This window comes from Hippoglossus stenolepis, chromosome 3 (assembly GCF_022539355.2).
Source record: "Hippoglossus stenolepis isolate QCI-W04-F060 chromosome 3, HSTE1.2, whole genome shotgun sequence".
Lineage (NCBI taxonomy): Eukaryota > Metazoa > Chordata > Actinopteri > Pleuronectiformes > Pleuronectidae > Hippoglossus > Hippoglossus stenolepis.
This window is the reverse complement of record NC_061485.1, coordinates 16,397,527-16,421,403: the sequence shown is the minus strand read 5'-3', so window position 1 is coordinate 16,421,403 and position 23,877 is coordinate 16,397,527. Positions and strand designations below refer to the sequence as shown.

The 23,877-nt window shown below is 40.6% G+C and overlaps 5 protein-coding genes across 6 annotated transcripts; 3 read left to right on the top strand and 2 right to left on the bottom strand.

Annotated features, from left to right (window-relative positions):
* Positions 1–1,249: 1,249 nt before the first annotated feature.
* On the bottom strand, positions 1,250–2,715 carry LOC118105247 (vasopressin V2 receptor). Its single transcript, XM_035152779.1, has 2 exons — positions 1,878–2,715; positions 1,250–1,657 (listed from the first exon to the last, which is right to left on the bottom strand). The coding sequence occupies exons 1-2, from the start codon at positions 2,713–2,715 to the stop codon at positions 1,452–1,454; spliced, it is 1,044 nt and encodes a 347-aa protein (XP_035008670.1). The 3' UTR covers positions 1,250–1,451.
* Positions 2,716–3,857: 1,142 nt separating this feature from the next.
* Positions 3,858–6,915, top strand: vhl (von Hippel-Lindau tumor suppressor). The gene is made up of 3 exons (XM_035152780.2): positions 3,858–4,323; positions 4,733–4,855; positions 5,639–6,915. Exons 1-3 carry the CDS (start codon positions 4,137–4,139, stop codon positions 5,830–5,832), a joined length of 504 nt encoding a protein of 167 aa, XP_035008671.1. The 5' UTR covers positions 3,858–4,136; the 3' UTR covers positions 5,833–6,915.
* Positions 6,916–10,578: 3,663 nt separating this feature from the next.
* Positions 10,579–15,636, top strand: tatdn2 (TatD DNase domain containing 2). Its single transcript, XM_035152382.2, has 7 exons — positions 10,579–10,680; positions 12,004–12,313; positions 12,423–12,806; positions 13,068–14,021; positions 14,182–14,309; positions 14,551–14,734; positions 15,106–15,636. Exons 2-7 carry the CDS (start codon positions 12,014–12,016, stop codon positions 15,244–15,246), a joined length of 2,091 nt encoding a protein of 696 aa, XP_035008273.2. The 5' UTR covers positions 10,579–10,680; positions 12,004–12,013; the 3' UTR covers positions 15,247–15,636.
* A 1,472-nt stretch (positions 15,637–17,108) lies between these two features.
* On the bottom strand, positions 17,109–18,081 carry ghrl (ghrelin/obestatin prepropeptide). Its single transcript, XM_035152524.2, has 4 exons — positions 17,956–18,081; positions 17,418–17,492; positions 17,230–17,341; positions 17,109–17,122 (listed from the first exon to the last, which is right to left on the bottom strand). Exons 1-4 carry the CDS (start codon positions 18,067–18,069, stop codon positions 17,109–17,111), a joined length of 315 nt encoding a protein of 104 aa, XP_035008415.1. The 5' UTR covers positions 18,070–18,081.
* Positions 18,082–19,345: 1,264 nt separating this feature from the next.
* Positions 19,346–23,447, top strand: ccdc174 (coiled-coil domain containing 174). 2 transcript variants are annotated; one of them, XM_035153331.1, is made up of 11 exons: positions 19,346–19,498; positions 19,677–19,784; positions 19,871–19,971; positions 20,059–20,117; positions 20,211–20,361; positions 20,564–20,659; positions 20,786–20,922; positions 21,050–21,144; positions 21,439–21,583; positions 21,681–21,830; positions 22,206–23,447. In XM_035153331.1, the coding sequence occupies exons 1-11, from the start codon at positions 19,457–19,459 to the stop codon at positions 22,859–22,861; spliced, it is 1,740 nt and encodes a 579-aa protein (XP_035009222.1). In that variant the 5' UTR covers positions 19,346–19,456; the 3' UTR covers positions 22,862–23,447. The 2 variants fall into 2 exon arrangements, with proteins under 2 accessions (XP_035009222.1, XP_035009221.1); XM_035153330.1 differs by having other exon boundaries at positions 21,678–21,830.
* The last annotated feature ends 430 nt before the right edge of the window (positions 23,448–23,877 follow it).

Here is a 23,877-nt window from a genome sequence, read left to right as displayed (position 1 = left end):
GACTGAATCGGCCTCAGTAAAACTAACACACACCTTTCCATTAGTTCTGCTCACTTCCACTGTTAGAATTATTCACTCTATCACTTTGACACAGACACAAATGACCTGCCTCCAGTCTGATCTAATTACAGAGCATTAGTTTCCCAATTCCACAAAATAATGGCAGAAAGAAAATGATTTTCATGGGCTGATTTTCAGGTTTGACTGAAAGTCTTGATCAGAATCAAAATGTTTGACCTTGATAAAAACCTTTTTACTCTGAACTGTATACTCACCAAGATGTGGCTGAAGTGAAACAGGACATGTTGTGTAACACCATCATGCTTAGTCTCAGCGTTGTCAAGCAGCTAGGGCACATACCATCTACACCAGGCTGGAGTCTGGCTAGTATCTTTTCCATACGTAACAATGATAAGATGAAGAAAATCCTTTTTTAAGTGAGAATATTACAGATAAAGCTCAGGTGTCTCATTGCAAACAACCAGTTTGCTGAACAGTCTTTGAATGTTATTCTCATAAATCTGCTCTCACTTTGACATATAAACAAATGGTGTATATACATGTACATCATTTATTTACAATATACGTTAAGGGCCAAAAGGCTGAGACCACTTTCTCATTCGTGTGAATGTGGTCTCAGACTTTTGGAATCTTTTTAAACACAAGTAAATGAGACAACGCATTAGTGAGAATATGATTTTACTACACATTAGCTTTCTTTTGTTGGTTATAGCATAAACAATATTGTACAAATACCATCACTCAGTGAGCGACCGTGTTCTTTTAAGAGAGAGAAAATATTTATCAAAGTGACAAATGTAATTCACAGCTTTTTAAATATACAGTTCTTATTTTACAGCTTCTTTGAGGCGGACACATTTCGCGTTTCAAACGCGGAATGTGTCTTATGTGAACTCAACTCAAAGGACTGTGGTATATTTTAATGTCCTGTAGTGTATGAACTGGTATTTTGCTCTTAATTCCCCTCATGCAAAATGCCAGATTTGCAGAGACAAAAAATAACAATACACTTAAACACACCTAGATTCTTCATACTTTACTCACTGACTGAATCTGTGGGAACATGAAAGTCTTTATGGAGCTTCTGTTAAATGTGAAGAATATTTTTACAGAACAAAAGAACTGTCAAAGTCTTAACGTGATTAACGCTCCAAGACAAAGAAGGATGTACAGAACCTCAGTGTCCAACTTGCTTTTGAATTCTGTCAACCTCCAACACCTGGAGCACAGTTTTCATTCATGAAGAGCCCAATTCTGTCTTGTGGTGACTACTTCAATGACAAACCATCTTTACATGTCAAAGACCCAGAGAGACTCATTTCGTCCTGTCCTCACATTTTCAGTTCAGAAGAACAGAAAGTTCAGATGCTCTGCAGGACGTACACGTTTCAATGCAGGATCCCCCCCCCCCTTTTCTAGACTTGTTGTCCTTATTTGGGCTCGGAGACATTTTTGAAGCTCATGTACAATGTGCTGACCAGCGTCGACTCGTCGTGCATTGAATCGCCGTTGGACTGTCGCTGACACATGAGTGTGACCAGCCTTTTGGGAAACTGGTCGCTGAACACAAGGTAGATGCAGGGGTTCGCGCAGCTGTTCAGACTGGCCAGCAACATCAGGATGGTGAAAATCGCAGCTGGAAGAAGAGGAGAATCGCAAAGTGTCACAACGTTGCAAAGAAGAACAATTTGATACTTATTACGGAGTTGTGGATTTTGTGCGTAATTACGCACATACGAGAGCGCGCCGGGGCCCCAGCTTTACAGTTAACAAGGGTCAGGAAGAACCCCCAAAGCAAATGACACAATAAAAAACAATGAAACAGAGAAACCAGTCCGAATAGTTTCATGACTTACTTTCTTTTGGTGCATGTGTGTCCCAGGCGGACCAGAGCTGGACAGTGAAGAAGGGAGCCCAGCAGACAATATAAGCCAGCACGATAAACACTGTCATCTTCAACGTCTTGACTCTGGCTCTGGACATACCGGCCACACCGCTGGCTCTGGATGGCAGAGGGAGACCTAGCCGCTGCTGGGTCTTTTGGTACAGGTTGATCTGGATGGCCTGGCAGATGCGCACTTGGCAAAAAACAATCGTAATGACGGGTAAAACAAAAATGACCAGCGTGGTCCAGGTTATGTAAGTCTGCAGTCCCCACGGCTGGACGAATTTCGCCCAGCAGTCAAACACACCGGGTGCCACCTCGACCTGTGAGAAGATGAAAACCTGCGGCAGGCTGCCCAGCAGAGAGACGCCCCAGGCGACGCACACGGGGATGTTCAGTTTTGTGCGGGAGCGCTGGAACTTCACCATCGGGTTGCACACAGCTTGGTACCTGTCCACCGTCATCACCACAATCATGTAGGTGGATGAGAACATGCCCAGGACCTGCAGGTACTTCACCAGGCGACACACCAGGTCCGGCCCCACGAATCTGTCCGTGATGTCCCACATGAGCTGCGGACACACCTGGAAGAAGGCGACCACCATGTCCGCGAGGCACAGGTGGAACACGAAGACGCGCATCCGGGACATCTGTTTGCGCTGTCTCCAGAGGCCGACGAGCACGGAGGTGTTGAGGATGGAGGCGCAGACGAAGATGACGCTGAGCAGAGCGATCTCCACTACGGCCAAACTCTCATCCCGCGCCAGGTCCTGCGCGCCCACAGAGCCGCTGTCATTCAGAGGACACATCGTGCCCGGGTGGTGTGGAGAGATCAGAGCTGCCAGCGGGCTGAGACACTCTGTGGGAACTAAAGAACAAATAGATCCATTACATGGAAATCTGACACGGTTCCAAAAAATAATACACAAGTGTTCAATAATGAATGACACTTTTCATTCTGATGAAAAGTATTGGTAACTAAGAGAGCCAATCAACATACTTAAAAAGCTTTGGTCACCAAGGTATTTTATTTCTACCTACCTTTAGATTAAGAATATGTCCACCTACAGTTGAGAGTAAATTGTTGTTGAGATGGAGTTCAGGTTGGGGATAAACTCCGGAGAGGAGGGAGGTCGGGCTCAGGAAGGTCTCTCCAGCTGTGCCCCTGGCTTTTATGTGAGGATGAAACTGGGTGGAGCTTCCATGTACTGGGAAGAGTTGGAATTCCAAAGTCTGACGTTTCTTTAATTATAAGTTTTAAATAACCCAAAGCCTGTCAATGTGCTCAAGTGACATGATTGAAAGCTCCAGACTAATAAACGGACGAGGAGGGGAGATTTTCCACTACCACTAAGACCTATATGAGTAATTACAGATGGGATAAAAGTTATGCAATGGAATGACCACTATCAGTGAAGCTATTACATATTATATTTCCCCATTGGAAGGTGCCAACTTAATATAGTTGCAGGTATACGTCGGGATCATTTTGACTACCTTTAATTATATTGGCAGTATAATATTAACATTTTTTTATTACACCCAATAACATGTCACACTGCAGGTTTTGTATATAAAATAATAATCTACAAAGCATTAATTATTATTATCAGAAAAGGTCATTTGGATTCTCCTCCAGCAGAATATTCTCTTTTTCACCAATGGACAATTTTTTCTATGCGAAAATCTGTTGTAAACATATAGTAAACATTAATATTCCCATCTGCAGGTTTAATGGATGAATGTCTCCACAAGCTGAAAAAAAACAGTTTTTATCAGACCATGCTCTGTTTAGCTTTGGTGATCGATGTATTAATTATCGATAACTTTGCTTAATTGATTGTGACATCTATAGACTGTACATATTTTTATATATTAAATTGTCTGAGACCATGTCTTGTCCCGATGTCGTCATGCCTTTCTCGGCCAATCACAGTACAGAATAGTTTGACGTCCCATTTCCAACCGGAAGAGAGAATGTAAACAAGATAGTTGAGGAGAAGTGGAGACTTTTGCTGCGGTGCTATCATGAACACGTCACCGTTTACTGGTTTTATAAACGATCTAACGCACTCGGACTGACTTTGTTTTACGCTTCTGATAAATTCGTCAACTTCCGCGGCCGAACACAGTCTTCGTTTATGAATATCTTGCTAGCTAGCTGCTAGCTAACGTTAGCTTCAGGGCTAATTCTCGCTGCGCTCACGGTTCAGCGGTAAAGTAGCCACTGATGCCTGAGGAAGGGGATCAGACTCTGCCCCTGGTTCGATCCCTGAACACACGGATACAGATCAGCGCCGTGTTCTGTAACCGCACGGCCCGTGTGGTCCGACCGCTGTGGATAGACTACCAGGGCCACGCTCAGAGCTACGATGACTTACAGCCCGGGACTGGACGGAGAATGTCCACGTTTGTTGGTAAAGCAGCTTTTCCACCATCACAAGTGTTTGAATAACTGTACACGTGTGCTACGTCTCCTAGGAACAGGGACAGCTCATGTTGGTGTTTGTATACAAAAGCCAAGACTACAGCAGAAGCACCATTAATATAATATCTAATATATCACTACATCTTGATTTGTGGACATGAACATGTTACTCCCCAAGATGAAGTTTGTTCAGATATCTCAGGATGTTTTCTCAGCACCAACAACAGTAATATAACCAACAAAGTCACCAATCAGTCTGTGGGACATGCACCATTTAATTCAACACTTGATGTTTTGATTTGGAGTTTAAATAATCCATTTGCCTGTTGTCAGTGAAGTGATACCACCAGTGAGCTGTGCATGATCGTTTTTAATGTCTGACGTGCATGTTCCTCCAGGTCACCCGTGGATGTTCAGAGATGCAGAGACAGGTGATCCTCTGAGGGTGAACAGCAAAGAGCTGTTCCTTCCTAAACCAGCAGAGGGGGGAGATGCTACATTTGCTAATATCACCCTACCAGGTGAGATTAAACCAGTGACCTTAAAATATTAGTGATCAGAGTCCATTTGTATAATAAGGCAATTCCACTTTAAACTGTGTCTAAGCACACTTAGGCAGGAGGTAAATACAGTGTATCTACTCATGAAGGTACATGTAGTTTTACCTAGAATTGTCTTAGGACACACTAAAAGGAAAAAAAGGCGAAGGGCATTTGGCTTGTTGCGCTGGAAACATTACAAAATTATGTTAAAATGCTCCTGTAATCTCTTACATAAACTCAGGTACATAGGATAATCTTGCTGTGAAAGATTTTCTCTGAATCCTTCTGCAGCGTTTTTTGACATTTGTAAAGCAGAAAAACAAGCTTATGTTCTGCCTGTCAGTTGGCACAGAAAGAAAAAGCATGTCATTCATCCACAAATGAAATTTAAATAGAAATTATAGCATATGTACCTCAAATAATGTATCTTCATTGAAAAGGGATTCTACCTAAATAAAACACAGCAAGTCAGGTGCCGTAGTGACCAGTTACTGTTCCTACAGTAACTGGTAGTGCAGTATGGAAGATGAAAGACGGTGTGTAAATTATTAAGCCTGTATCTGTGCATTGTGGTGATTGAAACCAAACACGGTTATTCAAAATTATTTGTAATCCTGCTATATTTCTATGAACAATTGACATTTGCTTTACTGTAATCCACTAAATTCTTCTGTCACTTTTGTTATTCAGTAATTTGAAAGGAAATATATAAAAAGAGATCTTTACTTGACATATTCCAAAAATGTGATTTGGTTTACACAGTTTACAGCCTCAAGGATCGTGCTGTTCAGGTAATTCGGCGTCTCGTGCGACCCGAAGACTACAGGAGGTTGGAAATAGCGCGGTGTCTCCATGAAGAACTGGAAGATCGACCCAGTGTGCTGAAAGACCTGCACCGCATGAACCAGCGAGTAGAGCAGCATCTACTGGAGAGGATCCAAGGCCAGGAGGAATGAGACATGAAACTGGAGGGACATTGTTGAATTTTGGGCAGCAAATCCATATTAAACGTAATCGGAAAGGCAAAATAAAAAACGAGATAAAATGGATATATTTTCTTTAGGTTAGACTTTGTTTGATCTGCTGCCTGTTTGTCATCTTCACTCAGTGGCTTTAGCAAATGTCTTCCTCAGCAGCAATAAACTATAAGTAGCTTTTTCCTCTCAGTAAGTGGAGCTTGTATATAAAGTGGTGACAGTGTCCTCTGTGGAAGAGCCCTGTTTGTTCTCTAAAATGTTGTCTAAGGATTTCAATGTTTATTTCTAAATGGCCACTTAAGAAATGGGGAATTTCTAGCCATCTCTTTGTGTTATGCTCTACTTTATATTGCCATATACTTGCATATTGTCTTACGTTAACTCCTTAAACAAAAATCCTATTTAATTTACAAGAATATTTTTTCATGGAATCAATCAATTAGAGGTGAGTCTTTGTTCACAATTTAGGGAGAATAGAAAGTATGTTGTGAAACGCCCCCTTCAGTCCAGCCACACAGATGTGTTCAGGATTATGTGAGTGTGGACCAACTGTTTGACCAAGAGCTCCACTCTCCTGTTAGTACTGTACTTCACTGACCTCATTCTTATTGGTTCTTAAAGTTTTGTACATCTAACCACCCCCCCCCCGTTGTTGCACCCATTGTCATGCTGACCAGGTCTAATAACTTAGAGTATCTCAAATGTGCAGAGGCTGTAATATTCTTATAGGGGATGACTGGTCATACCAGCTTACTTCAAAACTCCCCTTAGAAAACACGCTGTTTTGTTATCTGAGCTGTAAAGAGAAAAAATCTTTAGCTTTTACACTTTAAATGAACGGGGGGAGTCTCTTCTACAATGTGGTCTTGCAGCTAATTTCCTATGGAAAAAAAAAAATTCAAATTGTCTTCAAGTTTTAAAGATTTCGCTGTGAAACCCTGTCGGCGAGGGGCTTATATTTTAGTTTTTGTCTACTTTGTGTTCCTTTTCCTCTATTGTTCTTCTATGGAGACTTAAATTGTTTATTTGTGTATAAATGAAATATATTCTTACTGGTGGGCACATGCTGTGAAGAGTATTTATTTTAGTTATTTGCTCAACCCTTAAAACAAAATCATGAAACTGACATCATTTCTTAGAGTTGATTAAAACATGGAAAAACTATTACATCTGTTTATTTTGTGAAAAATACAGGAACACAGTTAAAAGATTAGAGTCTAATGACCAAAGCCTGACTCAGACTTTGGATTTTCTCTGCTCACCACAACTGGTCGAGGCAGATGGCCGCCCTCATTGAGTCTGGTTCTGCTTGAGGTTTCTTCCAGTAAATGAGGGAGTTTTCTGCCTCCACTGTTGCCAAAGCGCTCTATCACTGTGGGAACTGTTGGGTTTCTCTATAATTTTTAAGGTCTTCACCTTCTATGTAAAGTGCTTTGAGATAATGTATATTAGGATTTGCGAAATTATAAATATAACTGAAATTGAATTGAACACACAACATATTATCAGATACCCGAGGTGGCTTATAGTTGAATATTCAGCAGTGTGTTTTATCAATTTATCTGCTGATTGATGATTTAGAAATAACTTAGTGATGTCAAAAACAAGAAGTAGATTTTTATTGAACAATCTATGGTCATTTCTTTGCTGTAATCTTTGTAATTCACCGATATCAAGCACATGAAGTTCTCCGGCTTTTCGCAGCAGGGGTACTGTTGCAAAACATGTTGCTAAGCGACAACGTAACAAAACCCATCTTTGTTTGTGTGTGTGTGAGACGACGGGAACCGAGTGCAGTATTAATAAAAACATGCAGGAAAAGAAAAAAACATGGGACTCGAGTCGTTTCAGGCGAGAGCAGTAAGTGTTTGTTCACTGTCTCACACACGTTTATAGATCCAGTGTTTGTGGATGATGTGACTCAAGTTCAACAGAGTGAACTGAGGCTAACTGATGCTAATGATCCTTCTCTTTTTAACTGCAGTTTGACTTTCTGGCCAAGGAGTCACCCAGTGATGTTTCCACATCTCCAGACAGATCACTGGAGCAAAATGAAAACAATGGTAAGATAAATTGAAGAAAAAAACGTTTCCTACGTTTGGACTCAACATTCAAGGTTTATTAATAACAAAAACATAACCTACTTTGTATTCATGTGATACTATGTGATGTTATCCCCACCTATAGGTACCAGGTTGTCTTACATCAGTCCCAGCTGCCTTGCTGAAGGACACAGGTTTGTACAAATGATCCTATTAACAGACACAGTAGAGCACAAACCTCCACCAATGCCAGTCCCCTTAAATTCAATCAACCCAAATACTCACACCCAGAGATATCAGTCCTTTAAATAGATTTGATTGTTTTCATTTAAAAAAGCACTATTCAAAATGTTAAAGAAAGTGTTCCACCTCTTTGTCTCAATCTTCGTCAAAACTGTATGCCTTTTTTTCTCTGCCCATATCCCATCCATTTACTAAGTTTCTTCAAAATCCATTCAGTAGTTTTTGTATAATTCTGCTGAAAAATCTAACAATTCAATGATCCGGGGTGAAAACATAACATCCTTGGTGGAGGTAATCAAATAAAACTGGAGCCCAGTACAAACAGAGCTCTGGATAGACTGCATGTTACAAAGGAACATTTGTCTTTAAATTGGTTTTATTATATACCCTAGTGTATGAATCAAACAACACTACCAGCAGCCTGTTACCTGCTCTGACTCGGGACGAACCTGCAGCTCTTGTTCACATCCCCTCCACGGTGCGAGCCTACGGTAGGTCCCACATTAACAAGAGTCTAAATATTTCAGTTTTATTTGCTTCCCTGCGCGTTTCACTATCACATGGTCCTCTGTAGGCATCAACCATAAAAAAACCTCACCTCAAAACATGCCCCAGTACAGCAACGTGTTCAATAACCGAGCCAGGATGGGATTCTGCTACTGGATCGTGGAGAGGAAGGCTCCAACTTGTAAGTGATGATCCAAGCTTTGACTGCAATGTGTCAGATATACAGAGCGTGTATCACTTATAGGGGAATGCGTGACGTGCATATTCATATGTGAGTGAGACCCATACATATCCTATTCCTGATGCGGCTGCTCAGCATTCCCCCTGTACACTCAAGGTTTTGCAGCTTACAGTTAATTGCTGTAAGCTGTGCTGTAAGCACTGGTGCATTGTTGTGAACAGCAGGACAGACCTTTGTATTTTATCCTATTATACTCATTTTCGAGTGGGCTTAGTGATTGAGTGCCATGATCAAAATCTGCTGCATCTACAGTATATATGTAATAATCACCATGCTCTGTATTTCATAAAATAGATTATAGACTTCTGAACGTGTGTCACTAGCAGTGTTTATAAAGGACTATGCATCTTGCATTGTACAGAATAGAGTAACGTGCGTCCCTTATTCCATGGCCAGAACACAGATGCATCTTTATTCCTTCTTTACAGGTAAAGGATACAGCTTCGGTGCCTACAAGACCTTTTTGGGATTACCAAAAGTCTGATGAGGGTCACTCAGATTCTTTAAATCTTCTGTGTAGATTTGCTTAAATGACTTAAATGAACCAGATGATTCCACTCTGAGGTTATTACGATGAATCTACACTCTACCAAAGATGAACACAGTTAAAAAGCTGTCAAGATGCAGTTTTTGCTTTCTGAAGAGTGATGTGCTTGTTGTCAGTTTGAAAGAATATACGTGCAAATAAAAAAATTCAGAGTCCCTGCAATAATGTGTTTATAATTATTTACATATAAAATGTGTGGTATATCTACTGTATGCTAAAAACTATGAACATATCAATGGGAGCATACAGTGTCTGACCAATCACTGTGAGCTGCAAGGTTATTTTCCTGCAGAAATTAATTTATTCCTATTATTATTATTATTATGATAATAGACGCACTATGTGTAGCTTTTGGCATATAGGGCATGATGGGCCACTAGTTCATGTGTGTTAGTGATCTCTTTTAAATCCCTTGTTAAAACATACTTTCATTGGAGACCCTTTCCTGATTTTACCTGAATTTGAATTCTATTATATCGAATTTTATTCTTAAAAATAATTGAAGGTCTTTTAGAGTTCTTTCAAATAAATATAGTCTGTAAACATTTGTCACTCCTTAATTTTGTTTTATGTTGCTGCCCTTGTAGAGCACCTTGTAACTTAGATTTTTGAAAAGTGCTCTATAAAAAATATATAAAATAAAATAAAACCATAAATCAAACGATAAATGCCACCATGACGGATTATATGCTGAGTTGGATCATGTGAAAAACAACATTGTGACACAGACATTTTTGAATGTCTGTGTCACAATGATGGACGTAGTCAAGCAGGACTGAGATACACAATAACTATGATATAAATGGGCAAGATTGATTTTTAAAAAAACACACAAAACACATGACCATCATCACTTAAATCATATCTGAAAGAGCAGGACATAACTCAAGTTGTGATTAAACTGTGTAATATTGTAAATACTCACATCAATATGCTCAGTACTTCAGTTAGTACTTTATATTTCATTTTATATCTCAATAAATGATTTATGATGGATTTGGACAGACTCACAGGACAAACTATTTCTTTCTTTATCTAGTTAGCTATGTGTTTATCTATTTATTCAATATGGACGTATGGTCTTCCATATATTTATTAATCAATCCAAGACAGGTTTTCCTGTGTTGTTTTTGTTCAGAAACTTAATCAGCTCAAAGTTGTTGAGGCTCCCGGACAGAGACGCGTTGACTGATCCGCCGTCAGGAAGCTCCTCTTCGTCACTGTGACGCACCTGCTGCACCTGAGAGGTAACTCCACTGCTCTTCATCACCAACTGTTCGTTATATCCATGTATGAAACCTAACTAGTGAGGTGTGAGTGTGATGAATACGTGTAAAGTCTCCTTTACGCTTCTGACATGAGCCAACTCCGGTATTTACTCCCTGAGCTGCTTTTTGAAGCACGTGGAAAAAACGGCTAATGCTAGCAGTTAGCCAGTTGATTGGCTAGAGTAGAGATGCTAAGCTAAAGCTAACGGTCTCATTGGTCTCCGGTGTGTCAGACCAATGTTCTGCTGCATCTCAGGCCCAAAGTTTTACAGTTTTACATTTAAATTTTATTTTAAAATGGATGGACACCATTGTGGTGTTCATCTGATAAAGCAGCCCTGGGGCTAATCACATGCTGTGGAGTGTAGGGGTCATTCTAGGCCTGGGCAATATAACAATAAGCATTAGAAAACAAATGTGACCCATAGCAAAAAGACTATTATTTATAATATATCAATATTAGCACAGTGAAGAGGTGTAACACATAATTGATCTGGTTCAGATGTGTAAAATGTTTTTCTCTTTGTCATTGTCTGCTACTAAAGAACAGTTTAAAATCACAACCCTCTCTCTGGAGCAAAAATCTGCTTTGAAACTAATAATGTGACATTTATTGTGATCATTATTGATATCAAGTGACATAACATTTTTTGCTTTTACGTAATTTTGGGCCATATCTCCCAGCCCTGTGTCAGTCCATGACAGAGACCCTAATGAAATGTGGTCATATGAGAAACTATATCCCTTTTTTATTTCAGTTATGGAGACATTGCTCAGATTTTTTTATTTTATATTTTAGCTCTACAATTGTATCTTACAATTATTGAAGTTGGTGAAAGTTAGCCTGTAATGTCATCAAGACCTCAAGGAAGTTTCGTCATCACATCAGTAACTCCTTCCAATGTTGTTGAACAGCAGATAGTCATCAGTGCATGGTCAGGCACATGCAAAATAACAAAGTACGACTCTGTTGATGGGTTCCCAGGCCTCTAGATAGTCTGCTCAAAGAAATATAACATGGGTGGAATCCAGATTTTTATCAAAATCTGTGATGGTGTGGACTAAAGGTATGATGATTTGGCACGGAATGACCCTGTAGCCATGGTCAGTTAATACAAATATTGGTGTTATAAGGCTTTAGGGATTAGGAAATAAAGCCGGACCCATGATGATCAACAAACGTTACAGATGCTGCAGATTGTGAACACTAACAAAATCAGCAAATGCACAGTCTTACAGGAAATGCCTGATGGTCATACAGAACTGTTAATTCATTTCATTTTTGTTTTTATATTTAATTAGGAACATAAACATGGACAGTAGCAGAAAGAAGTTGACGTTCAAGTGGCGACGAAAAGCAGCCACCTCACCCGCAGATCTTGAGAGGAGAGAAGCTTGCTCAGCCACACCATCGCGCAGGAATATGTCGCCAGATGAAGATTCAAACACTTCATCCCACAGTGACTCTCCAGGACCTGAGGCCTTTAAAGCACTAAGTCTGGACACCCCCAAGAGAAAAGCAGAGGTGCTGGATAAAAGTGTTCCCTCTGTGGGAAAAGATAAGCTGAGGAAGCTGTCCAGAAGAAATTATGAGACATTCACTACTTCAAAGGTAAATCTTTACTTGAAATTTTGCTCTACCCATTGACTCCTATGTGCTTTCTCATGCATTATGTTCAGAAATGACGTGTTGATTTTTCCTGTCGCACATAAACCATCAGCAAAAACCTATGGGCAACTCACCCAAGCAGCTGAAATCCACTGACGACCAGCAGGTGTCACCACCTCCATCACACTCATTTATCCTGAAGAAGAGGGAGAGGACGTCCCAAGAGGGATCAGAGGCCATCTACAGGATGGCAATGTTAGCTGCTCTTGACGGCACAAATGCAAGACGCAGCCCTTCTAACATCCCAAAGACTGAAGTGTCTTTGCCACTTGTGCCTTCACCAGTGAAGACTGAAGTGCAGAGTCCGGCATCACTTGAGAGAACTGTTGTTGATATTAACAGCGCAAAATCCAAAGACAACTGGTTCCCCCCCCCTGAGATGTGGGAGGACACAGAGACCCGAGGTGACAGCTCTGATCTGAAAACAACTGAACGGGTAAGTCAACCAACACTTAGTGACCTGTCTTTTCTTATAGCTTTGTTTTGATCATTTAGTGACAAAAATATTTGATTCAATATTTAATTCATGGATCTTGATTTAAAATAAAAAATAAGCAGGCATGTGTAAGAGACGTGTTTACCCTTTGATGCAGCTTGATTGAATTTAAGGCGACTGATGGGCCTTATCAGAAGGAATGGCTCTACTGAGTGCCATTCTAGTTTGTAATGTTTTCCTCTATTTCTTTATGTTTTACAGCGTGTTGTGCTGGAAGGAGAGGACTCACCTGGGAGGTCTGTTACTCAGGACTCTGTATTTGTCGAGACCACTTCTCAAGATACAGAAAATGAGCCTGAAGATGGTTGTGACTCGTCCCTCCCTACTCTGGAATATATCCCAGATTCTTTGTGTTGTTTCATGACTCATCAGGAGGGCTCTTCTGATGGCCAACAACGCCAGAGTCCTTCAGTTAAACATCGGGGATCTATTGCGTCCCCTTTCCCCTTTATGTCCCCTCATGAAACCAGTGCAGCTACTGAGGACATTGAGACTTTCTCATCGCCGCAGAGGACAGTTTTTATCTCCTCTAAGCAGCTGCAGCCACCAAACACTGGCCCTTCAAAGACTGAGACTTTCCGCTCCTGCAACATGAATGAACCCTTTGCTCTACCACTCATCTCAAATACAGGAATATCCAAACCTTACTCAAGATCAACGACACGCAGGCAGTCAGACACTGGTTCTAACATTCATTACCCCCCCTACTCTTTTACTCATGGTGGCACTCCCAAGAGAAGATTTTCCCTGGGGGCAGAATCTGCGTGGACCAGTTCCCCCAACCTGGACAATCAGGTTGGTTTCATAGACACACACTGCCATATAGACATGCTCTATGGAAAACTTGGCTTCCGCGGACCGTTCAGCAGTTTTCGAAGGCTGTACCAGAGCAGCTTTCCTTCAGAGTACAGAGGCTGTATTGCCGACTTCTGCAACCCTCGGATCATGGTGAAAGAGGCCCTATGGGAGGGTTTGCTGAATGAAGACATGGTATGGGGGGCATTTGGGTGCCACCCCCACTTTGCCAAGGAATACTCAAGTGTCCAAGAACGCAACATACTGATGGCTATGCGACATCCGAAAGCTGTGGCATTTGGTGAGATGGGGCTGGACTACTCGCACAAAAACTCAACTAACACCTCCAGGCAAAAAGAGGTATGTATCAAATTGATATAAATAAACAGTTTGTGTTGACCTAGATGGTCATGTATTCTAATTTTGAAGTACTCTGACCTGTATTGTGTTTAATGGAATAATGATTTTGTACAATAATGATTTTTTGCATCTTGTTTTGTTTCTCTGCTTCTCTGAGAAGGTGTTTGAGCGTCAGCTGCGTTTGGCCGTGGCCATGAAGAAGCCGCTGGTGATCCACTGCAGAGACGCAGATGACGATCTACTGGTCATCATGAAGAAGTGTGTTCCCAGAGAATATAAAATTCACAGGTGTGTGCTGTGGAAAATAGACTTGTTATTCTCATTTTATTGTACATATATAATTATTTTTTGTTCCATTTAAATTTATAATCCTCCCCCTTATAGAATCAAACCCCATTCTGACATCATTTATTGGCATTTTTTTCCCGCCACATCTAAGACATGTAATTCATTAATCTCCCTCTATAACCTTAACTGTTGCACATTTAATCAGAGAATTTTCTCTCTTGACTCCTTGCGTTGTTTCCAGACACTGCTTCACAAACAGTTATCCAGTGATCGAGCCCTTCCTGACAGAGTTCCCCAACTTATACGTGGGCTTCACAGCCTTGATCACGTACTCCAGTGCCACCGAGGCCCGAAATGCTGTCCGCCGGATCCCTCTGGACCGCATTGTGTTGGAGACAGATGCACCGTACTTCCTGCCAAGACAGGTCTGTTTATATTAAGGCCATAGAAAAACCTAAACACTGCTTCAGTGTCATTTATAATTAATAGGCTTTTCCCCAACTGTTAATATTATTTATAACTGTAAATTATTTAATTTTGTCATTAGATGCTACTAACATGCTTAAAGACATTTGTGCGTTAGTCTTGGTTTTAGTTGTAGCCCATGATTGTTTTAATTTTCTTTCAAAATACCAAGAAGCGACAGAGACAAGATATATTGATATTATAATAATAATAAATTCAACTGTTGCCACCTATTAACCAAAAACTTCTGGATGAATCAACACCACTGCTACATTTAAACCGGGGAGTAAATTATGACTGCATACATATGAGTGTGTCTCACTGTTAACAGGTGAGTAAAGCTGTCTGTTGGTTTTCACATCCTGGAATGGGCATCCACACTCTGCAGGAGCTGAGCCTGTTGAAGGGAGAAGACATGGCCACCGTCCTCTCCACGGTCCGAAACAACACCACTCAACTGTACGGAATCTGATCATCAGACACGATGGGCCAGATAGCAATCAGCGACTCTGCAACTGGTTTGTGACACATAAACATTTTTTATGTGGCTTTTTGTTCAAGATTTATAAATCCTCTGATAGAGAGATGTTGCTGTGTGGAGGAGCAGTCTGAATATTTCACAAAATAAAATTAAAAAAAATGCCTGAACGTGTCTGACAGAGATACTGTACATTATTGTTTATCTGATTTATATTTTGTGGTTGTTCATTGAAGAAATTAATTAATAAGAAGTTCTAGTTTTAATTTGTGTTCTCGGTGTGTTGCTCTGCCTTGTTGAAATGTGACTGTATGTTTGAGTTATCTGCTCTCGGCGTAGTTTGATTTGATGCAGTGCAGATACATTAAAGGCCTTAAATCCTTAGTGCTTTCATTGTATTTTATTTACGTTCTTATTAACATAAATACTGATTCAAGAGCACATGAACATGTGAAGTGAAAAGAGTAAAGATAAGATTCACCATCTTGTCTTATATTCCAAAACACAGTGAGCATGTGTAATTCTTGCCTTGGGCAAAGCTGATTTGTTACTGAAGACGGGTAGAGGTGGTGAGACTGGTCCATTAGCCTGCTTCGATTCCACAGTGTTCGCCTCTCACATTTGGTTTGAGTGCTTTTTATTTTGACAGTGAGTCACCCGGGCGCCTTGTGATGTGGCAGTTCCAGTCTGCCATCTGCGGATTAATAGAAGATGAATAGAGCTCTCGTGTATATCTGGTCTAACGAGGGATGTGTTAAAATACACATGTTCCTCTTTTTACTGGGTTGCTAATGAAAGCCTCTTTTTCCAGGTGTTTTAGCAGCTTTGCAGCTTGTAGGACAGAGCACTCTTGATTCTCGGTTCTATATCAGTGCTTATTAAGGTGACAAGGTGCAACGCAGGACAGTCACGGGCGTCAAAACAGTGTGTGTGTTGTTGTTTGACCTACTTCCTGAGATTCAAACAGGAAGTTTTGCAGACTTGTTCTGGGAGTAATTCAATGTTCTCAACAGTAATAAAACAACAACATTTCCCTCTGTGCTTGGTAAAAGGTAGACACCCTCAGAATGCAGTTAAACTTAGTCAACGAGAGAGTTTTCATTCAAAGATGCAGTTCAATTTGAAAGTGAATGAATGTTCTTTGTTTTTATTTCTGAATGCTGCATAATACAAAGGTTTATCACAAAATCCATGACCTGGAAGCCTCTGTCAATTGTGTGTCCTGATTAAAAGGGAAAAAACAAACCAATCTGTTCTTCCATCTCTTTCTAATTCCTCATTTCACCCATAATCTTGACCTGCTCAGAGATGAGACGGAGACGAAATGTCAGTTGATGCTTTATTTTTACCACCACAAGTAAGTCTCTGAAGACAGATAAAGACTTATGTTATATTCCATACTGCAGAGTGGGTGTAGATCATCATATAGGTATGAGTACGAGTAATTAAATTGTGTTAAATGTCAGATGACGGTGACCTAATAATGGAAGCCTATGTGAGACTTAAATCTCACCACTAAGTTTATGAATGAGAACCATAGTTTGACAAGTTAATTCAAACTCAAGTTTCATATACATCAATATTGAATTGATATTAACTTCTTTATTATTTTTAACAACCATCTTTATCACTGATGGTGGCACTGAGATGTGGTTGAAAGCTCTGAAAATAGACTTACTCATAGTTTCACTTGATGAACATGTGTTAATTGTACAGATTAACTACCAACAGTGTGAGTAACAATGTTTTAAGGCAACTGACACTTTTACTCATATTTCAATGATCACTATCTAATGAAGTAGAAATTTAAAGAAATAAAAAGGTAAATCTGCCAATCTTGTCCATAATATTCAAAGTTAAGATGGTCTCTCTGAAACAAAAAGAGACAATAGTTAAAAATTATAAAATTGTAAGTTTCATTATCTTACTATGCATTGGTCCAGGGGGAAACAACTACAGAGGGGGTTGTGTGTGTACCTGCTGCCTCCGTGTTTCCCAGCAGACGCTGAACGATCTCTTGCAGCAACACGCCGTACTCCTCAAAGTCCTCTGGTGTCATGGTGATGCCAATTTCAAATGGGGCACTCACCTGCTTAAGATCAGAAAGACACAGGGATGATTTTTGGTGCTGTGCTGTTGTCATGAGTGTGATGTTTTCCACTCACAGTGATGGGATGCTCCTCGGTGGGTTGATTCTGCTCCTCTGTGATTTGGCGTCCGGCTCTCGGAGGTTTCCCCTTCTGTGTTTAAACCAGATATATCATGATTGTAACGAATACAGCTACACTGGAGAACACAATGCAGTCACTGTATCTGAAGTTCTAGCTATGATTGCACTATCCATATCACAGCTTTTGACTCCAGCTGACAAATTTAGAACCACATCCATGAAATGATAGAAAACAATACCTTTTAGTCATAACACCATTCTCAGCACAAATTTACTCATTAACAGATAATATTTTGAAACTTGCTGGAAATCAAAGAGTGGATTCAGTGGCAGGAGTTTAGATACACTTGGAACATTGTAAGGCTGAAAACTGAACAAGTAAAATATTGATATCTGGAAGATCAGTTTAAAACAAACAAATAACAAGTCCTACATTATGGTATATTGAGTAATGTTGAAAGTGAAGCTCATGGGAGGATTCGCTTTTCTATTTTTAACTGTTGTTTCACAATAAGCCCCAGAAAGCATCTTACCGGAGGTTTGTGTGAAGGGCTGAGGAAACTGGAGCCTGCGCTGGTCGACTTGCACCACAAGGTCAGAAAACAGAGTAGAACAACCAGCAGCCGGGTGTTTCTTTTCAAAAACATGGTGGAACCAAAGTCTCCGCTGCAAAATGATGAAGCAACATAGAGTGTTAAAAGATTTCAAATCAAATCTGCTGCTCTAAATCTGACACTGACACCTGTAAGTTCTCCTTTTATAGCCTGACTTTCATCCCCTTTCATGCAGATTTAAAATGCATTCAACAGAATGGTAACAGATACTTGTGCTGTCATATCTAGGAAGCATTGGACTGTTCAAATGTTTGAATTGATAACAAAGTGGACATTTCTCTGTTGACCTGCTAATCATCTATTATATTCAGTTGGGTAATGAGGGTAATAGCATTGCAGTCACAGAGATCTAGTCTATTCTGCATGTGTACGAGAATATTTGAGAACTTGTCTATTACTTAATGGACTGATACCAATCACCAATAGTGTTTGTTCAGAGTGAACACTGCAACTTATGTCAACACAGCTACACCACAGCTGATTACATTTTTAATCTGATTGCATTTACATTTCTGAAATAAATAGAAACAAAGCTACAGCAGTTCTCTTCTCAGTCCTCCTCAGTTACCAGTTAATGCTTCTTTTTGACATGACGATGCGAAGTGTACATCTTTAGATTTTAGATGTCAAATAGCTCCACTTTAATCTAAGACAGAGTTTTAGTTATTCACACATGGTTTACTTGTATAACAAATAATTCCACATGTGACCTGGATATAAGTTATGTTTATTGAAGGATTTGCTTTCAGTGGAAGTATCATCAGCTCCTTTTATAGCAAATAAACGCCCTTTATAAATCATTGTTATGGATTCATAATATCACAAAGATTATAGGATGATAAATTCTATCAGAGTAAATACTCACCATTTGAATTTACACTGAGGCATATAAGGAGGCGGCTGTGGATCAGCGGGTCGTCCACGGACCAAAAGGTTGGTGGTTTGATCCCCTGCTACAGATCATTTACCATACAGGCTTTCATTTGTAGATGCTGTACAATGATGCAGGTCAGAGGATCTTGACTGGAGCTGATGATGACCTTGATTTCATGACTTCATGACTCTACTGGAGGTCATACTTGTAGTGCATCAGCTGAGGAGACCTCCTGTATGAGAGATGGAGGCTGATCCACTATGACATTATCAGGTACAAATATTAAAATGTTTTCTACAAACATTTAAACACATTTGTGTTTTTTGTCGGACAGAAACACTGGATCTAGTGAGTCTTGGATTGTGCTGCTGTTTCCTCCCTCAGGGTTAATACCATCTCAGAGAGACGGTGCTGTAGTTACACGAGTGACTCCGCTAGTTGGCGCTTACACCACATTTCGCCAGCGGGAGAAACACCAACGAAGAAGTGAGTGAGGCTAACACACAACAGTAGCCTGGTGATTAAGGAGGAAAAGAAATCATAAAAATGGACAAAAAGAAGAAACAATTCAACGTGACGGCTTCTTCGGTGAGTTTCCTACATTTACAATTAAAATGTTGGACCCTGTTTGGCTGTGTGACGTTTAACTATATTAAAAGCTAACGTTAGCTACCCGGCTAAACCATTAGCAGATACACAGAGTTGTGTTAAAACAGTTCCAGGTGGTTTTCTGTCTATATTCGGTGATGTTGTGTGTTTCTTACAGTTAGTGGACCTTAAAGCTGAGCTGTACAGGAAGCAGGAACAATTCAAGCAGGATAAACTCGGGCAAGAACATGCTGGAGCCGGATCGAAATCTAAATCCAACGTGAAGGTACAGTGTGTGTGACATATCTGACCTTTTAATCTCAGATAGAAAACACCGTAATCAGCACATTTTGTCCTGATCCTCCTGTGTAGAAACCGAGTGTCTGGAGCAAACCAAACCCGGGTGTTTCCGCTCGGGCTGAGAAAGATGCAGAGCAGCTGGACGAGGAGCAGAAAAGTCTTGATACATCAAGGTGAGTTCAACACATTGACAGAGGACTCACTGCCATGACACTCGTATGAATGAAACGTCTCACTCCTCACCCCTGCTCTCGCTACAGGCGCAGGTTGGAGGAGAAGGCCAAACTCTACGAGCAAATGACCAAAGGAGACTTTCCAGGTCGGTGAAGTTTAAATCAAACTCTCCTGATATTCGGTTGCATGATAAAATGTGCTCGTGCCGTATTTAACTTGCTGTGTCATATCATGTCAGATGAAGAGACAGAGGGTCTGTTCCTGGTTGATTTCACGCAGAAGATTATTGACAAAAAGAGAGAAACATTTGCACAGAGGAGCACGGAGAAAGATGAAGAGGAAGACAGCTCGACACCTATACCTGCTCCTGGAAACCCAGATGAGGAATGGTAATGTCTTAATCTTTATGGGTTTGCATTTGGAAATATGTAGTTTGTTTTTATGTTGCTTCAAGTAATATACGTCTCTTCTACAAATCCTTCTCAAAGTGTCAGCAGCATAAATAATAATTATTAAACTGTATTCATCATGAAAGCACAAGTCTGGCTGCATGTTAGTACACTGTTTTTCTAATGTGTTGATTTTCTGAAGGGTGGACTATGTGGATGCTTGGGGCCGATCTCGAAGATGCATGAAGAAAGACCTGCCAGATTTTAAGAAAATGGACCATGACCTTACAGGAAAAGGGTAAATTAAGAATTCCACAAATAAGTAACACTTTTAAGTTACAGGCAAACTTTTAGAAACATAGAAGACTAGATCTTTGTAATGCTGACCATTGCAATTCTTAGCGGATATAATTATTCCACGTAGGAAATCCTCATCTGAGAAGACTTTACTCTCAGAGGACATGCGTCGAGAGCTGCAGAGGCAGGAGTGGGAGATGGAGGAAGAGGAGGCTATGAAGAGGCCTGTTGGACCAGTCCACTACGAGGATATCCGAGGACAAGGTTACTATCAAATCATTTTCAGAACCTTTCTGCATTTAGTTGAAATTAAGGGTTTTGATTTACAAGTCTTTTGCTGTTTAAAAAAAGAAAAAAGTATGAAAAAGTTCTGTGTGTTTGTTCATCTCAGAGGCTCGAGAGCTTGGTGTTGGATACTTTGCGTTTTCTCAGGATAAAGAGCATCGCAGAAAGCAGAGAGATACTCTGGACATGCTCAGAGACCAGGTGAGCTCCTGATCTCCTGACACACACAGGGTTCTATATTGATGATCATGGTCTATATCACATGGCACCAGTGAATGGGACTTGTGCAAAAAATGGCAAAAAAAAAAGTTCAATGTGGCCGGTGCATGGTTCAAAGGTGTTGTATTTAGTCTTTTAATCAATCATGGGTGTGTTTAGCATTACCTGTACTAAACCAATCAAAGGCCCATCTCTCATTCCCCTAAAAGCTAGGTGTGCTTGCAAAAAATTGCTTGATCTATATTGTTTCTCTCTTGCATCTGTCCTGTTCTTCAGACAACAGAGCAGCGCAATAAAAGAGAACGACTGAAGGGGAAGAGGCAGGCCATCCTGCAGGCCAGATTGGCCAAGGTAAGGCAGAGGAAGAAGAAGACCAAGCTTGATGGCACTGAAGAAGAAGACAGAGACGAGGAGAAAGAAGGTAAGAATCCAGCCTATGGGAGTCACCTCGTATACTATATACTGATGATCTCATCAATGATATTAAAGGATAAGTGTAATTTCTTGTCCCCCAGCAGAGGAAGACGAAAGTAAATTGATGGGATCCCCGCCGCCACCAGAGGAATGTCCTGAGGTCAGTACTGTGAAGAGGGTGGAAGTTGAGATCCAGGAAAGGAAGGACACTAAACCAGGAGTTCCTCATGTCAGAGAGTGGGACAGAGGCAAAGGTAACAGCTACTGTATTACGTAAATGTGCATTTTTAACTTGCTGATCATCACCTTACATCAGGAGTATGAGGGAGTATGTTGGAACCAGGGGTGGATCAAGTGAGTTAGTGTCTTGCACAAGTAGGACTTTTACTTTTCAGATATTTAGATAGATGTAAAAGCAGTGATCTTAAAGTTTAACTGAGTAAAACAGATAATATTTATGACTGATTTACATTTCCTTCCTTTGTCCAAACTGACAAAGTGATTATGTGCGCTATAACCATGTTTGTTTTTAGGTATCTAAAGATATGGTTACTCACCTGTCTTATACATCTGCACATGATCTAAATATTTGCCTCCTTAACAGCTGTTTTGTCTGTTTTTTCTTGCAGAGTTTATGTTTAGCGAATGGAAAAGCCGGCGCCGGGATGAGCGAGAGTCAGACTTTGCTCCTCCCTCTGCATATTTCTCTGATGGGAAAAAACATGCACCATGGAAGAATAAAACTCCGGAGACTAAATCCAAAATGTCCTTCAAGTGGTCAAAGGGCCCTGGAGAAATCTCTGAGAGTCAAGAAAAACCAAAACCTCAGCCTGAACCTGCTCCTTCACCACCTCTACCTCAACAAAATGATCCACCTATTTCACCGCCACGGACCACGTCACAGCCACCACCCTCACAGCCCCATGTTGTTTCAGCCCCTGTGTCTGCTCCTCTTTTCAATCCCCAGTATCCTCCTCCTCCTCCATTTTATTCCCCATTTCCTCCTACTCATCCTGCCCAGTTTGCTGGTCCACCTCACGTACCTCCTCACTATCCCTCGCAGTATCCACCCCAGTTTCCTCCCCAATATCCACCCCAGTATGTCCCCCAGTATCCGCCTCAGCCTCAGCCTCAGAGCCAGGCTCAGCAGCCCCCCGTGCCCCCACAGCACAGCCAGCCTCAGCAGCCCCCCGTGCCCCCACAGCACAGCCAGCCTCAGCAGCCCCCTCAGGGTTCTTCTCAGAGTCTGGATGACATGTTGTCCTTCTACAGGAACTCTATGTGACCTGACCATATTAGGATTTGTAAATAATACTGCTGTTTAGTTTTGGGCCTTTTTCTTATTCTTGTCGCAAGAATATTGCAGCCTAGTGTCACACTGTCGGATGCTAGAGGGTGATGCTAGACATCAACCTGCACAAAGGTCCTGAGGCAGCCAGAGGAGTGAGACAATACCAACTTAATTAGATAAACTGCTGTGACCAAGTATGGCAATATAAATACAGAAATCTAAAGAAATCTCTCAGTAAATTGGCAAACCATGATGATACGATGAACAGAATATTAATTGTATATCAAGCTTAGTATAGATATTTTTCATTGAATCCATTTTGGTATCATATGTAGAGTCCAAATTCATTCACTGGAATCCTTGAAACAAACAAGATTGTTTAGCCCTGTGATGACAGGTCGGTGTGTCTGTTCATGACTCGTACAACAGACCATCTGGACCATTTGTGAATGTTGTTTGAAGATAATTGGTGAAGGCCACAAATTCTCTTAAAACGTTCAAACACCAGGTGTCACTTGAGAACTGGTCTGTTCACACAACTGAATCTTGCATTTAATAAATACCAGGAATTTAAATTGCATTGTCTTTGTTTGTGTTTTTTTTGTCACTGTAAAAAAATTCTCTGAATTTTACTTTCTAAATGTTTTTTTTTAGCATTTACATAGAATGTCTTTGCATATAAGAGGCTATGTATTGATGTGGTTAAAACTTGGAAGTTCACGGAAACCTTAGCACTGAGTTGCAGTATGAAAAGATCCACCAGATGACACTGTACACCTTAATGTGGAGAAAACCTCTGACTGATCAGACTGGTTGTGATCAACACTGATTATCTGAACTTGAAGAGGGAGGGAATCATTCTTGAGCTGCAGCTCACACACATTTTTTTTATTGATGAACCTGCTGATTATTTCCTCCATGACATAATTCATCTTTATTTCAGAAAATGCCAAAAGAAAATACAAAGTTGTACATCACAATTTCTGGATGATCAGAGTCCAATACATAAA